The sequence below is a fragment of the Mus caroli genome, unplaced genomic scaffold, assembly GCF_978045245.1.
Source record: "Mus caroli unplaced genomic scaffold, Mus_caroli_1 scaffold_12, whole genome shotgun sequence".
In the NCBI taxonomy this organism is placed as follows: Eukaryota; Metazoa; Chordata; class Mammalia; order Rodentia; family Muridae; genus Mus; species Mus caroli.
The window spans coordinates 14,662,718-14,680,221 of record NW_028227267.1 but is presented as its reverse complement, the minus strand read 5'-3'; the positions used below and the strand labels follow the sequence as shown (position 1 = coordinate 14,680,221).

The 17,504-nt window shown below is 42.6% G+C and overlaps 1 protein-coding gene across 8 annotated transcripts in view; it reads right to left on the bottom strand.

The window, feature by feature from the left end:
• The window catches only part of Kat6b (lysine acetyltransferase 6B), a 174,027-nt gene that overhangs the window by 147,204 nt on the left and 9,319 nt on the right, over nt 1-17,504 (bottom strand). For all 8 annotated transcript variants that reach the window (XM_085828410.1, XM_085828408.1, XM_085828413.1 and 5 more), the window contains exon 2: nt 8,689-9,562. In XM_085828410.1, the coding sequence (XP_085684536.1) occupies nt 8,689-9,312 (624 nt within the window). In that variant the 5' untranslated portion in view covers nt 9,313-9,562. The remainder of the gene's footprint in view (nt 1-8,688; nt 9,563-17,504) is intronic.

Genomic DNA, 17,504 nt, shown 5'->3' with positions numbered 1-17,504 from the left:
GACCCATTCTCCCATAAGCATACTCTGACTTATTATAAAATCTAAGTTGGGTAAAGCACTGTGCACCAAGGCAACACACGATGGCCACCCCCCAGCATCCATACTTAAGTTGGGGGGGGGGGGGGAAGGGGGCCTGTTTCATCTTTGTCCATGTAGTAACCTGGCAGATAGGAAAAAGGACTTCCGTACTTTGTTTTGGTTTTTAACTTTTAAAGGAGTAGGTTTTATCTCTTTATTGTTTTGTTTTTGAGACAGGGTCTCAGTATAGAGCCCAAGCTGGCCCTGAATTTGAATAAGTCAGGCTTTGGCCTCCGGACAGCTGGGATTATAGTTATGCCCCACCACTCCTAGCGAAGGAGGCTGGTGTGAAAATTTAACTAATATTGACCATCTACACCAAAAGTAATCTATGCATCCTTTAAAGCCAGGCACCTATAGAGGAATGATCAGAGATGCCACATTGCTGGTATTAAAGACAGGACAGGAACCAAGGTCAAACCAAGCAAACAGCCTAGGAGCTGGGAACAGAAGCGAGGAAACGAGGCTCAGCTAGAAAGTCACGCTGCTGTCATCATCTACCGTGGTAAGAACTGTGTTAGACTTCCTAACCACAGAACCAAAGAATGACAGACTGCAAAGCTTTAAATGCTAAGTGTATGTGAACAAAGCAGCAATGGAAAATTCAAACACACTGAACCAAAGGTTAGTCACATGGCCTCAAGCCTGCACTGAGCACTTACTAGTCACAAAGGGGAGAAGGGCTTCATCTACAAAGGAAGATCTGGAAGCTGAAAACGTACCTCTGTGGTGCAAGGCTTGTATAGCATTCCGGAGGCCCTGTGTTCAAATCTCCAGGGAAAGTATCAGCTCCAGATATCCTACAGGACAACTCTTCAAAACTGGCAATGTCTCCAGAAATAGCAAAAAGGTTGTTCTCTGCTAAGAGTCATGATGACCAAATGCCACTTGTGAACTTTGCTGAGTTCTAAATCAAGTTATAAATAACATTAAGACTCGTTTGAGAAAATACAACTCTTGGTAAACCCTCTGGCTTCACTTTTGAAGTGTTTACGTGAGTGATGGTGCTGGTCTATTCAGGAGGTCGTTTTCATTCCTCGCTAAATATTTAAGAATGTAACATAATGATGTTATATTCCAATAATTCATCCAAACTTATCTTCTGTTTGATTTCTTTGTTATTGTTTTGTTTTAAAACAGAGTCTTTCTCTATAAAACCCTGGCAGTCCTGAACTCACTTCTGTAAATCAGGCTGGCTTTGAATGCAGATCCACCCTCCTCTGCCTCCCAAGTACCAGAAATTAAGGGTTTGAGCTACCAAACTAAGCTCAAAAATTATACATACACACATTCATTTATTCATTTTCTCTTTCTTTCTAGAAGAGAAAGAAAAGGTATAGTAATAACAGTAGTTGAAAGAATGTGGCATGTATTATTCAGACATTACAATTTTTTAAATTACAAAGGTAAGGAAGAAGGCGTGCCCTGGATCCCTCCACTACCCACCTTTCTTCCCAGGTCCCTTACATACTGCCCAGGATGCAATGAACAGCTGGTGTTCTTCAGCTAGCCTCCACACTTCCACAAGCACATATTATTTGCTGTGAGTTTACTCACAATTCAAGCTCAATAGCTAAAATCTGGTTTTGCTATAAGAGAGAAACACATGACTAAAATTCCAGAGAAACAGGTCAACCATGAGGACAGAGTCATCTTTGACGACCTTATTACAGGGGTTAGTTTGTGCCTTCTTCTCTTCTGCCATTTCTCTTGTTCCATATAATCTTTACATTCTTATTTTGAGCTTCATCCTTCCTATTTATGCCTGGAGAGAGAGTCACAAGCATGGCAGGAAACTGGACAAAAAACAGGACTGGTGAGCATCAGGAGCTACTACAGAAACCACACTGCCATTGGCTCCCAGCCCTAGTACTGGGAAGATCACAGGCAGCCTGGACCCAGGCTCTCCTCCTTCTCCCTGCACTCCATATGGCAGCTGTCTGACATCAAAGAAGGTGGGAGAGATTCTCTACATTCTCCAGACTGTTCCCACTCCTTCCCTTGAATTGTGGAAGAATCCATGATGTCTCAATCAGCTCTTCCGCAGTCCCTCCTTTCCTGAATGCTAAGAACGCACAGTGCGTAACCCCAAGTGAGGGGCTGCACAGCAGAGAAGCAGCAGCAAGGAGGCCTAACAGCAGACCTCCCTGATGAGGGAGAACACCAGCTAAATGTCACATGCCTTCCAGAATAACACCAAGGAATAAAAACTGAACGTGTAAATGAAATTAGGTTGCTCTTTTGAACTGCCAGTCTAGCTAGACAGGAAAAGGCCCAGCATGGTTTCTATGAGTGCCTATGCTGTTCTTAATAGGGAGGACACAATCAAGCCAAAGCAAACATCTGTTAACCAGTCAAGTCTGTTAATGAAACAATACTGCAGCTGGTTTATCAAAGATCAAAAGTGGAGCAAATTAGAAAAGGGATGTTTGAACAAAGATGGTTTCTGAAGAATAGCAGCTCAAGAATTTTAAACCCACTTGTCAAATTAACACAGCTCCCTCCTGGATCCCCTCGGAGCACTGATCAGGGTTTGCCCTGACCTCTGTAGAGACCAGCTTCGGTTTAATCCAACGTTGTTTCATCTAATACTTCTTTCTGTCTCATTCCACACTCTCAAAAACATAACCTTTCATAAACAAACTACAAATGTACACTGTGCACTACATTACAGCCTACTAATTACGATGTTTACTTTTATAAAGATCAACAACAATAGGCAGTTTCTTTCCCAGGCCTGGCAACTTCTCAGCAGTGTTTCCTATCCATGCAGAAGCATCAGGGGACAGCAAGGCCATCCCTGTCCTCTGAGGCACATGGACTAACTAACTTCCTGCCACTGCCTGGAAGCAGCGAGAGCACCCACATGCAAACATACACGCACTTTCCTCCCGGTCTTGCAGAAGGAGTGCCATCAGCAGATTACAGGGCTGACTCATTGGCTAACTCTTATCTGGTAAGCTAATTGCTGTTTATGTGAAATATTAATGGACAGGAGAGATGAAAGGCCTGAGAAGATTTCAGATTCCTATTTTAAATCTTGGTGTGACTGGAAAACAATTTTACCAAATCTACTCTAGCTTAACATTCAAGACTTAAAAAAATGAAGCATAGAAACACAACAAAATCATGGATTTTTACAAGCAAAATTGTCATTTCAATGATAAAAACAATGACATCTCCCATGTGTTAGCGATAACATACAAAGATAAAATAGATTAAAAAAAAAAAACACAACAACTCAGACTTCCATTTTGAGAACATTTAAAGTGTATCATCATCTGCTGAAGTCTGGAGAAAAAACAAAAATAAAATCTTTGCCATTCAAGATAAAATCAGAATAAATCAGCAAACAACACATAACTGTTAAAATAACCTCAAAGCTAAAAATACTGACTTTCTTGGTACTAAAAGTATCACAGCGTAGGAACAAGGCTCAGTAGGAGTTTTTGCCTAATGAGCATAAGGTCTTCTATTCTATTCCCAGCAACACACGCGAGCACTGTTATAAAGTCATGTAGGTACAGAGAATACAAGTATCAATTCCCCAAAGTTGGTGCTCCTCAGGCCAGGATTAGTGTTGTGGGAAAGGCATCAAAAGCCATCAAGCACACCTAAGATCTAAGAGCTACAGGAATGTCCACCACGCCCTCTACAATCAAACCTTCTGATGCTGTTCCTCTCCTGAAGCTACTTCAAGACGCCTAGACAAGTTCTATCTTGATAACAGTTCAAAAGTAGAACAAGCTGCCATGCTTCAAGTGCAATAGAAAGACCCAGTCACTCACTTCATCTTCCGCTTGACCTGGCTGCCTAGCTGGAGACGTCCAAGAGCTCCGCAGTGACTGGACCGGTACTGCCCGACGGCAAAGGCTGCCCTGGCGCACTGCACCCTTTTAAAGAACGTCTAGAGCTTAATTACAGGAACAACAGGATCCACAAGCTTGCTTCCCTGACCTTGGAACTGTGAGCATTGATCCACCTGATCTTTTACACTGTAATAGGTTTCACCATTCTAAAACCGACTTTTTATCCATGTCAATGCCAAAATTCAGAGAATTTTGAAAAGCATATTTCATAATATGTAAGGCTGTATATTCAACTTCCAGTTGGATACATATAGCTAAATATTCTTTGAGAACAAGGAGTCTTTGATACAAAGCACATGAGCTGAAGTCAACATAAAAAGACACAGACTGGGACTCTAAGTGAGACGCTTCACAAAGTGCCAACTAACAACTTCCCAGAGACAAGATGAGGGTAGGTGTTAGAGAAAAGAAGGCAGCAAAACAATCTAAAATGTTCTCATCTGTGGTCTGGTGACTGAATCTGACATAGGATACGACTGTGTCTCTTTTCTTTTTCTTTCTTTCTTTTTTTTTTTTTCTTTTTTTTTTCGAGACAGGGTTTCTCTGTATAGCCCTGGCTGTCCTGGAACTCACTCTGTAGACCAGGCTGGCCTCAAACTTAGAAATCCACCTGCCTCTGCCTCCCAAGAGCCGGGATTAAAGGCGTGGCCACCACGCCCGGTGGGACTGTGTCTCTTCACAGGAATCTTTCACAAGGTCACACCGCCCTGCCCACAGTGCCCAAACACATTCCTCTGGGGGGGGGGGGGGACGCAGGCATAACAGTGCCACATGATCTTAGCACTTGGGAGGCTGAGGCAGAAGAATTAGGCCAGCCTGGGCTACATAATGTGTCTGGAGTTCCCCTACTTTACAGTGTACTGGAAATACACAAAGATTTGACCTTCAATAAATTTTAGGATGATACTCAACAAAGTGAAATACTAAGGAATCTGCTTAAAAGTGAACTAAACTGACTTTATAAAAATGCTAAAGCCCAGATGTACAAGTGGAATCTTACTGCCACAAAGTGTGATAACTGAAGTCTCTCAGAATATTTGACTTTCCAAAGTCCTCATCAGCTGCCCTAATTGAGCTTTACCACTTTTAATGAGAAGCATTAATACTATCCTTTAGGAGTTCCCATGCTCAGTCAAAGATAAAGTTTTATCTTCAGTGGTTTAATTCATTTTCCTATCATCTCAGCAGAGAAAGGTTTCTTAAATAAATATCAAGACTTTCATGCTAAGAAGGGAGAATAGTGATCCCTGATTTGAATTCCAGAGTCTCAGAAGAGCTGACGTACATGCCAGGAAGCAGAGGCCTCCTATGTTAGCTTCCACTGTGCCCCTCCTGCACAGGAGTGAGGATGATGTTAAATCTAATGAGGCACAGACTTCCCTGCTGCATTTCAAGTTTGATGATATTATAAATTGCACTTGCTTGGAAAAAAAAAAGTAAGAAGCTCTGGCAGTCTATTTGCTGGAGGAAAACTGTTTCTGACCTACTGAAGAACTGCAAGAGAGACATCCACCATTCATGAGTAGCCCCAGGGCTGACTAAGATACCACCCAGAACAAATGAGCCCTGGACTCAGGACTACCTGGGTGGACTCTCAGCCTGACTGTTCACCAGTTCTACTGACCTTGAACAAAAAGCGTACGCTTTGCTCTGCAGTTTTTCCATCTGCAAAAAGTAGGGCAGCGATCTACCTCTCTTCCAGTAACTATGAGTCAGGAGCTAAGTGCCAACTACTTGGAAGACACCAGCATTTACGCTTACAATACATTAGCTGCTATTTTTATTTCCTCTTTTATAATGACATTCAACTTCTCAAAGGTAATCACAATAACAGCTTCTTTAAAAGACTAGTTTACCAAACTATAGTTAAGACTGCACCATCCTGGAACAGTCTCCATTCATATCCTAAATTCTGCCAAGCACGCAGACATACCTGAAATTCCAGCTCTATGGAGGCTAAGGTAAAAGGACCAAAATTCAAAGCCAGCCTGGGAAACTAAGTGAAACCTTGTCTCAATATTTTTTTTTTTTTTATGAAATTAGGGATGGAGAGATGGTGCAGTGGGTAAAGTACTCACCTCACAAGCACGAGGATCTGAGTTCAGATCCCCAGCACTCAAAACAAGGCTGGCTACAGTGGGTGCCCATCTGGAATCCTATCTCTGAGAAGGTAGGTGGCTACAGTGGGTGCCCATCTGGAATCCTATCTCTGAGAAGGTAGGTGGCTATATTACTTGGCAACCCATATAGCCAGTGACAAATCCTATCTCAAAAATTACAGTGGAGAGCAATAGAGGAAGACATCCAACATTTAAAAAGCCAGGGATGGTGGTGCACACCTTTAATGCCAGCACTCAGGAGGCAGAAGCAGGCAGATTTCTGTAAGTTGAGGCCAGCCTGATCTGCATAAAGCATTCAGGGCCAGCCACCACCACTGTAGAGTGAGATCCTATCTCAAAAAGGGGGGGGGGGCTCTCTGATAACTACAGAGTTCCAAGACAGTCTGCGCTACACACATAATGAGATTTTATCTAAAAAATAACATGTTTGTATGTATATGTATGTGTGTATGCATATTAATATTAGATTGAGACTAGATTGCTCACTAATAAAATACCATCAAAATCTTATTATGATTACTTGATACAATTAATCCCCAAATTTTATCAACTAAATATTCTGGAGCATGTTTTCTCAATTTTCCTTGTTAAATAACGATGCTAACTGGACAGCTAAAAGATCTACATCCTAGAAAAAGCAACTGCAATTGCATGCTAAGCAATAAATGTCTCAGTTCTCTCTCCTAGACTGTTTCAAACATGAATTTTGCCTTTAGACTAAAAATAGTTCTGTACAGATGCTGCCTGAAGAGGAAAGATAAGGCCAGCAAGAAATGATGAGCAAGGTTGCAGAGAAGGAGGGGAGCTTTGGAGAACCTGTCCTGCCCCCTCCAGACCCAGAAAATGCCTCTCTCCAGAGTCTACAATTATTCATGAAGACACAAAACTGGCCACAGTGCCTGAATGGAGACCATGTGCCTGATAATTATGCAACTTTGCCATGGCCAAGGATAAAAAACAAAGATAATCAAGCTTATGAAGGAATGGCTCTGGATTCCCTTAAAGAATTCCACCTCAGCACTCAGAAGCAAAACCAGGAGATTCTCTGTTTGAGGCCAGCCTGGGCTAAATACAGAGCTCCAGAACAGCCAGGGCTTCAGAGTGAAGCCCTATCTCTAAAGAATTAAGTAAAGATTTAAACTGTTTTTAATTTAAAAAAAAAAATGATTCAAGGAGAAACAGGTATCTAAATGGCTGTGTTCAGGAATTCAAATAAGTCATTTTCTGTAATTTTTTAAAGTATAGAACAGTTTATCTAGGGCATGGGGATATGTTGTGGAAGACCAAGAAGGTATGAACACAGCTAAGAAATCCATTCTAAACTTCAGATACCTGTGTGAAGACTTGGTCTTCCTCAGTTCAGAGGTAGGCCCCTACTAGGTAAGCAAAAAGGGAAACAGGACCCATTTCATGAGTTCTTTGTACCGGAAGAACAGAAGCAAACCAGTTTTGCTAATACTTGGGTCTCATAGGAGCTGAGACAAAAATGAAGGCCTCGTCACGGGAACAGGCAGACACCCTTCCCACAGAACCTGACACCTGGCTTTCAATACTTCTCAACAAGCAGCTTACAGGCACAATCGCTTTCTATTTACGATGCTCAATGTCACCCTATCAATGAATGCACTTGACCAAAAGTTGGGAAAGGAATACAAAACCTGGAGGACCTGATTTGCAATCTGCTGTTCTACTTCAGCATGACTTTGGGAAATTAACTCAGTAAGTTTAAAATAAAACAAAGAAAATCATACCCAACTGAAGACATAAAAATCTCAGCAGAAACAAAACTCTGTCACACACTTACAATGCTATAAAACTAACATAAAGCCTTGGGCCATCAACACAGCTCAGTGGTAAAGTTGCTGCCTATCAACCTGAGTTTGATCTCCAGGACCTACCTAGTGGAAGGAAGAACACCTGCAACTGTCCCCAGACCTCCTCATGTGCACTAGGGCTCGCAGGTATGTGTGCACACAAACACAAAAATAGACAAATACACCAAACGCGGCAAGATAAATTAAACATTCACCTACACACACTGACCACTGACAATAAATGGCTTTAAACAGAAGGGATTTAGGTCACACAATATGCAAAGATTATCAGTATTAAAATAAGTATGGAGGTTTTTCTCACTACAATTAAGGGAAGAAAAATTCCCACACTCTCCTTTCTTGGGCTTGAAGAAGGTAGATTCTAGTTTACCTGGTAGTTACAACATAAAGCAAGTCATGTGAGTATTATGTTAACTATTAGCCACTGAAGAAACCCTCAATGTGTCATAAAATGATGTTTAAACAATCACGCTACGAAACAGCCTAATATAAAATATAAAAACCAGCTTCCAGGCACAAACAACTGATCATTTCAATCTCCATTCAGATCTTCCGTCCACATCGGTCGTTCTCAGCCTCCTAATGCTGGGACCGTTTAATACAGCCAACCATAAAATTATTCTTTATATACTATAAGTTTGCTACTGTTATGGATTGTACTGTAACTATTTGGGGAGATAGATGTTTGCCGAAAGGGTTGGGACCCACAGGCTGAACACGCCTAAGTGGAAGTGAAAGGTAAAACAGTACTATCTCCAGGGCATCGATACCGCCGGGCTCACTCACCTGGTCTTTCTCATGGGGTAGAAGGCTGACGGGCGGGAGTGAGGACGGAAAAGCACTGGGGTACTGGGGCGCACCTTTGCCATCTGAGCTCCCACTATTGACCCTGTACTGTGGTCCTTCTTTCAGTAACCTCCCATTGTTCACAGCACGCTTGGCCCCTAGCCGCAACCTCTGCTGAAAGGCTGGATGGTTGGTGGTGCCTGTAAGATCACTCTGGCTTCTCAGATACTTCTCGATGTTCTTCAAGGAGGAGCCATTTGGCTCCTCAAGGCCTTCGATGGCTCTCTTTAAAAGTTTATTCCAATCCACATTGCGTAGATCATTACACGGCGGTCCTTTGGACCCCTTGGTTGGCTTGGGGAAAGTGCCCGGTTTAACCGATGAAAAACGCCCAGGATTGTCTGGGTCCTTATATGAAGCAAGGCCTTTGTTGGTGACTTTGAGAACGGAGCCATCCTGAACACTAAGTTCCAGCTGTTCCGAGACTGTTTTCTTATCCAACCCATGGGATGTGCTGACTGCATGGCAGATTCTCTCTTCTGAGGGCCGCTGCTTCTGCTTCTTGATTTTCTGCACCGCTTCAAGAATCCACTCTGTGTAAAGTGGGTTTGCAAGTTTTACCATGGTTGACAAATGGCTTCTCCAACACAGACGTTACCCATAGAGATTCGCCTTGTACTTAACACAACCTGCACATTCGAAAGTCACAATTCAACACAAGGGCAGAGGATCCCAGCCCATGTGAAGCAACAGCATAGGGACAACCATCGTTAAGAGAGAGGACTGACTGCCAGGCAATGTGGAGAGTTGTCTTAGTTCACCAACGGGAAGGGCTGCACTCTTCAAGTGAAAGACATCTTTAGGAAACCAAGACCTTAAAGGATAAAAAAAAAGAGAGAGAGAGAAGACTCTTAATAATGAAACTTGTAAAAATAAAGATTTCTCAGCATTATTCTTTATCAGGTACAAAACAAACACACTGAGAGGCAGGTACTGTGCAATCCAGCCACAGGACAACTCTATCCAAGCAGGCACTAGGTGCACTCTGTGCAGGATTTTTTTTTTTTAGGATTTTATTTACACATAATAACTTAAGTAACATTTAAGAGACCACATCTGTCAAACAGGCTTGAGATGACTCAGTGGGTAAAGGCCCCTGCTCCACCTGAGTTCACTCCGTAGGACCCACACAGTGGAAGGAAAGACCTCTCCCCCCAAAGCTGTCTGTCTGACCTCCATGCACACACTGTGGTATACGTTGCCCCAAACCTCTCAAAGGACAAAATAAAATAAAATATCCTGTTATCAAAAGTGTAATCATGTGAAAGCAGTCTAAGGTGCGCGTCTACCAGAGATATAAAATAAATATAAAAAAGAAACAATAGTACAGGCCTTTAATTCCAGCACCCAGAAGGCTGAGACAGCAACATCTTTGTTTGAAGAAGTCTGTGGTCTACAAGGGAGTCTAAAGCCAGCGGAGAGCTACACAGTGAAACTGTCTCCAAAGAAACCAGAACTTAAGACAAGACACACAGTAAAGCTGAGCTGAGCTAGGTCACAGAGGGAAATTTCCAACCTCGCCATCTGTATGGGATCAGGGCACTCTGGTGCTCTGCTCTGTGTAGCATCTGTGTATGGCACAGGCTGGCAAACTGAAATGAATACAGTAAACACCCCTTCACCTTTTAATAACGCAGTATTCTACTTATCTTAACACCTGTTCCAGCTCATCCCACACCTCAACAGAAAGACAATCCCTACAAATCTGACTCCAGCTGGCCAGGGCAGCAGTGCGCTCAGACTTCTGCTCTCCAATCTGGTACTGATACAATCCTGGCCCAGGAACTGGGCCAGACCTACTGTTCTCCAGTAACGTCTCCATCTCAGCCCACTCTATCCAGATGACAGCGTGTTCACACATAGCACCATTTTGCTAGGTGTAATATAATAGCATAAGCATGGGATCTTAGCATTTAAGAGGTTGCAGGAAGGCTGAGAGTTTGAGGCTAGTCTCAGCTACATAAAACTGTCTTTTTATCCAAATAAACCACCACCACCCAAAAACATCATGTAATCACCAGCATAACTATAAATGTAAATGGCTTGAGGATGTAGCAATGAACAGCTCGATGGACATCATTTTGGAATCTGAGCCCAATCCAGTTCTCACCTGTGCCTTAGCCGCCTGCTTCAGCTAGTTCTGCCTCTGCAGAGGCAGTGATAAGGCTCTGGTCCCCAGCCCTATTACTGCCTCGTGGAGAAATACAAGACCTAAGCTTGAGCCACTTTCCCTACAGGCAGCACACAGACAGTATTCCCACTTACCAATGGGGAAAGTTCCAAGACCTCCAGCAGAGGCCTAGATCAGAGATACTGTACCTGATACATATTGTACTACCTTGCTTTAGTTTTTTCCTGGACACACACAATAACGATACTTTAATTTACAAATCAGGTACAATAGAAATGAACAACAATAAAATAAAAAATGCTAACCATACACCATAATAAAGGTAATTTAAAAATTACGCCGGGCGTGGTGGCGCACGCCTTTAATCCCAGCACTCGGGAGGCAGAGGCAGGCGGATTTCTGAGTTCGAGGCCAGCCTGGTCTACAAAGTGAGCTCCAGGACAGCCAGGGCTATACAGAGAAACCCTGTCTCGTAAAAACCAAAAAAAAAAAAAAAAAAAAAAATTACAAAGAAAAAATATTGTTCATTTCCCAAGTTTTGTGGGGTAAGCTGCTGGTAACTAAAAGCATAGTTAAGAATGGCACTTATTATTCAAAACACAGTTCCAACTATTATTATAGATGTCTACTAAGTTCAGTGTCTACAGATCTTGAAGGGGGGTCTCACAAAACACAAAACCAAAGTTTTATGGTTGTTGATTTAGGTATTTACCCAAAGACAGAAATTTCAAATTCTGCCCTGCGTGGTGGCACATGCCTTTAATCCCAGCACTCGGGAGGCAGGTGAATTTCTAAGTCCTAGGCCAGCCTGGTCTACAGAGTGAGTTCCAGGACAGCCAGGGCTACATAGAGAAACCCTGTCTCGAAAAAACAAACAAACAAACAAAAACAAAAAAGAAATGTCAAATTCTTTAGGTAGATACTAAAGAACAACATTAGTACTCAGAGCCCGGAGTTCCTGCAAGAGCGGCCCATGCAGCTCCTGAGCACGGCCTGAAAGGGCCTTCTCAGCACATCACCAGTCAGCTCGCAATATTTCCCTGAGATTCAGAAATGGGAAGCTGATGAGACCTAGCGGTCATTCAGTCCACTTCTCAGCTGCCCAGTACAAGATCTTTGGCCAATCTCCCTAACAGCCGGCCAGATCTTTGGAGGCAACTCAATGCACCTCTGACAGGAAGCTGGAGACATAATTTGCTCACAGAAGCAAGCCTCCACCTCCCTATGATTCTGACACACAAGTTGAGTTCCCCAGGAATAATCCCAAGATTTCTTCAATATGACAGGCCCTCAAATACTTGAAAATAATTATCTTTTAAAAACCACTATCAATCTCCCCCACCTCTACCCCTCCCTAAATAAACACTGCTATCCTAGCTCCTTCAACCTTTATCCATCCTAGATCTCTAACCACAGCCATCTGTCTGCTGCACATTACTGCTAACATCCACTTTAGCCACACACCCCTCCAGGAGTTACTCAGGTCAAAGTGTAACTCAGAGTCACAGGAGCCCCCCCCCCCCCCCCCGCAGCCATCCTGACCATGCTGAGCACATGCCCAGATCGTGCTTCAAAAATGTTGTCCAACTAAACTTTTCCAGCCCTTCCTTCAAAAATTAAAATGCTGGATTTTTGTTGTTATTCTTGTTGCTTATTTCCTTTTGCTGTTTGGTTTTTTTTTTTTTTTTTTTTGGTTTTTCGAGACAGGGTTTCTCTGTGTAGCCCCGGCTGTCCTGGAACTCACTTTGTAGACCAGGCTGGCCTCGAACTCAGAAATCCACCTGCCTCTGCCTCCCGAGTGCTGGGATTAAAGGCGTGCGCCACCACGCCCGGCTGCTGTTTGTTTTTTAACACAAGGTCTTGCTAGCCTTGTACTCATTACATAGCTCATGCTAACCTTGAACTCACAGCAAACCTTCTGGCTCAGCTTCCCAAATGCTGAGTTCACAGGCAAGTACCACCACCCTTGGCTTTTTAAATCGTGGTATTCAAAGCTGATTTGAACTATCTTCTAACCTGCCAAAGACTGTCTGAATCTTGACTGTCATCTGCAGATCTATTAAGTTCTCCATCTTGTGCCATGACATAAATCACTGAGAGACCTTAGAGCTGGATAAAACTGCTGAAGCATCGCCCCCTGTCAGAGCGTGCACAACAGCAAACGCATCTTTTCAAAGTGAAATCACTTACAGCGAAATTTCATTAGGAGCTATTTCATTGGAGCCAAGCATTATTTGATCCTTCATCATTTATTCAGGAGAACCATGACTACCTTGATCTGACTGTACAAAACACACCTGAGGGAAGCAGGTGAGAAGATGTCACAGCAAAGTGCCCAAGAAATACCAAGTTGCTTCTAGGCATTTTAGATACATAAGCAAAAGAGCATCAGGAAGGAAGAAAACTGTAAGTCTGTGACTGCATAAAGACGGCCCAGAGGCCACACTCATCTCCAAGTCTCTCTAGCTCTGGTAGATATGAGCTATCCAATTGAGCACAATCTCTAAATTTAAAACTAGGTTTGTGACAGCCTCTTAAAAAGAATCCTCTCCCAGGGCGTGGTGGTGCACACCTTTAATCCCAGCACTCAGGAGGCAGAGGCAGGCAGATTTCTGAGTTCCAGGCCAGCCTGATCTACAAAGTGAGTTCCAGGACAGCCAGGGCTACACAGAGAAACCCTGTCTCAAAAAACCAAAAAGGAAAAAAAAAAAAAAAAAAAAAAAAACAACAACAACAGAATCCTCTCATGAAAACACCACCACCAGACAAATGCAACGTTTTAGAGATGAGAGCATTGGGGCCCAAACAATTCAACAACTGACTCGTCCTGAACACTAACTTTCCCAGGCAGCAATCACTATTTGTCCCCAAATCCATCTAGCATTGATGGACATACTGGTAAGTTCCTGTAGTTCCCGGGCTACCAGCCCGTAAGGAAGAGAAAGGCACAATATCAACACAAGCCTCAATTTAGGGCACAGTGATCATTTTCACTTCAAAGACCAAAAAAGAAAAGAAGTCATAAATACCTGTATCTTAATATCTTAATCTTACACAAACCAACCAACCAACCTTAAATCCTTCTTCTCCACCACCCCCCACAGCCACCAGCACAAGCCCCTCTCCTCAATTTAATCTCAAAATGAGCTCCCATCCAACAAACCATCCAACAAGAGTTAATTAGGCAGAAGCCGATGTAATTTAGGAGCCCTCTGCTACAAGCTGAATCAAATGTTTAAAAAACATATACAGCTAGGAAAGGAGGGAAATCAGAAGCCTCTTACCTGTAAGCCAATCCTCAGATAAATACACGCACTGCAATTTTGTTTTTAATCTGGGGCTGATTTGTCTGACATCCCACAGTACCACCTTAATTTGGTACAAGCTAAGAGAATACACTGAAAAGCAGTTTCATTTCAGTCCAAGCAGTATCTAGACAGACAGATCTACAGGGGGAAAATGTGTAATTCATTTTAAAGTCACATGAAAATGATTTTCCCCCTGACTCAAAATTACCTGCCCCCCACCACTTCTCTTTTGCAGAGTCCACTTGCTGTGTTTGTGGACAGGGCGACTAAAACTCAAATCAGTATTCTCTTGCCTTTTTTTTCCTTTTAAAAACTTAACAGTTAGCCGGGTATGGTGGGGAATGCCTTTAATCCCAAAACTTGGGAGGCAGAGGCAGGTGGATTTCTGAGTTCGAGGCCAGCCTGGTCTACAGAGTGAGTTCCAGGACAGCCAGGGCTACACAGAGAAACCCTGTCTCGAAAAACCAAAACCAAAACCAAAAAACTTAACAGTTAAAGGCTACCAAAGGGAGTAAGTCAACCCAAATTAATTCACAAGATTCATGCTGCATCAAATGATCCCATTCTATTGCCTATGGTTGTGAAGCGTTTTAACTTTGGCTAAAAAAAAAAAAAAATGGGCAAATTACATTGTTGTATCTTGCAGCCTTAGAACCCCATTTGCAGCACTCGTTACAAGCTATTCTACACATCAGGGAATACACTTGGTCCAATGCTGAGCTTTAAGCCTCACTGGCATTACATAAATATCAACACTCCAGAAATATTCAGGGCAGCATAAGGAGAATCGAAATATCCCACTCCAAAGAGGCCTCCTTACACTTGCAGGAAAGCCTGTGTCATCTCAAAATTAGTGGCACAACATTGGAGCCATGAGATTACAGATGTGCCAAAAACACTGGTAGAAAAACAAAAGGTTAATAATAGAGTGTATGCTCATACCATCCTAGGTTTGGCTTGCTATTTTCAGCTCTCTTACTTTTATAAGCTCCAGGACTTTTGTTTTCAAAGATGGTTGTATAAACTGAGTGGGCATCAACAAATGCTAACAATATCTTCCACAATACAGCATACACTGACAATATCCTCCACAATAACAACACACTGACAATATCTTCCACAATACAGCACACACTGGAAGAAACCATGACTTCTTTCCTCCATTACCGCCCACCACACCCAAATGGCACAATGGCTTAAAATAGCATCAATGGTTCACAACCATCTACTGTCTGACATCAAATATCACTTACTTGGTGATGCTTGGTACCATTCAAGCCCTAAATCCATCTACTTCCCTGAAAAACATGCTTGCACCCAATATGTGTAAACTGGGAGTTGAGGTTCTGAATACTAGTCAAAGAAAATGAATACTCAGTGCACTAAGTCCCTGCCCTGGCACATGGCATGGGAAAGGCAAAGCAGAGCCAGAGCCCGGACACACAGGAATCAACTAAGAAGTGACAAAGGACTGCTTGGTGAGGTTACCATGATCCCACAGGTCTATTTCACACCATACACTTGAAAACACTGACCATAGCTTCTCCAACAGATACAGACAAAACATGGTCACAACAGCAGTGTTCACAGTAGTCAAAGGTGCAAACAGCCCAAATATCCACTTACAGTAGAACAGATAAAATGTGGTAAAACAGGCACACCGGGCATGGTGGCGCGGCACACCTTTAATCCCAGCACTTGGGAGGCAGAGGCAGGCAGATTTCTGAGTTTGAGGCCAGCCTGGTCTACAGAGTGAGTTCCAGGACAGCCAGAGCTACACAGGGAAACCCTGTCTCGAAAAACCAAAAAAAAAAAAAAAAAAAAAAAAAAAAAAAAAGTGGTAAAATAGATCAGACAGAGAGAGAGAGAGAGAGAGAGAGAGAGACTGAGAATGAGAATAAAGGACTAATATATACTATTACAGTATGGATGAACACTGAAACACATTATACTGTAAAAGAAACTAGACAAAAGGTCAGATATCCCATAACTGCATTTCTATAAAACATCCAAATATAATTCATAAACAAAGCATGCATTGCTAGGACCTCGGTGTGGAGAGAAACTGTTTTATATGTATGAGACTTTATTTGAAAACAATGAGAGATGAGAAAGAGGTGAGGTCAAACAACAATGTGAATGTACTGAAATGCAACTGAGTTAGCCACTTTAAAATAATTCATCAGCAGGGTAGTGGTTCACACCCAAAAGCCTAACATTTGGTCAAGAGTTCAAGACCAGCCTGGACTGTACAATGCGTTTCGGGGTAGCCTGAGCTACACATTTCTTACCTCGAAAACAATATGAATTACATGGATTTTTAAATCCGTAAATTATTAAACAATATTTTTAGAAACTAAAACAAAGCCAGGCATAGTGACACACACCTTTAATTTCAGTACTTGGGAGTCAGAGGCAGGAAGATCTCCAAGTTTGAGGCCAACGTGGTCTACACACTGAGTTCCAGGAGAGCTAGAGCTATATAATGGGACCCCGTCACTAAATACAACAAAGCACAACACCACAGCCAAAGAAACTAAAAAGAACTAGGGAGTAGAGAATGTAGCATCGTTGGTAGAGCATTTGCTTGGCATGCACAAAGCCCCAAGTGAAATCCCCAAACACTGCATAAAGCCAAGCTTGCTAACACAAACTTGTAATCCTAGCACTCAAGAGACAGAACAACCAAAAGTTCAAGGTCATCCTTGGATACACAGGAAGTTTAAAGTCAACCTCGGTTACATGAGATCTTGCCTCAAATCAAACAAACCAGGCATGGTGGCACATGCCTTAATAATTTCAGTGGCATGGAGACTCCAGCAACCCTGCAGTTCCCACACAAAGGCTTCTTCAAGCAATATGTTCCTCTGATTAGAGACCAGTCTACAGCAACTGAGCCTTGCTGAAACCCAAAGTGGGACACCCATTGTGCAGGGTGCTTCATCTGAGCCTGGGAAAACAGTGTTGATCTTCTGGCATCCCCTATAATCAAACCTAGATCCCAGGCAGCCAGAAAGATTGAAAGTTCCAAGCCAGTATGGGCTATATAGCAAGAGTCTGTCTTGAGAAAAAATAAGTAAGCAGAAACCTAGATAGCGGCCAAGTCAAATTTCCCATGGGTCAGTGCAGCCAACACCCACCCATCCGACAAATGCTACACACCTCTGTTTAGCTGGACATGTCTAGCTTTCTTACTGCTTTCCAACCATTTTGAAATTCATGTCCTTTTTATATTATGCTCATTTGGAACTGACCAATCATATAATTCTTAGGAACTGTCTTAATTACTTTTTAATTGTTGTGACTAAAACACCATG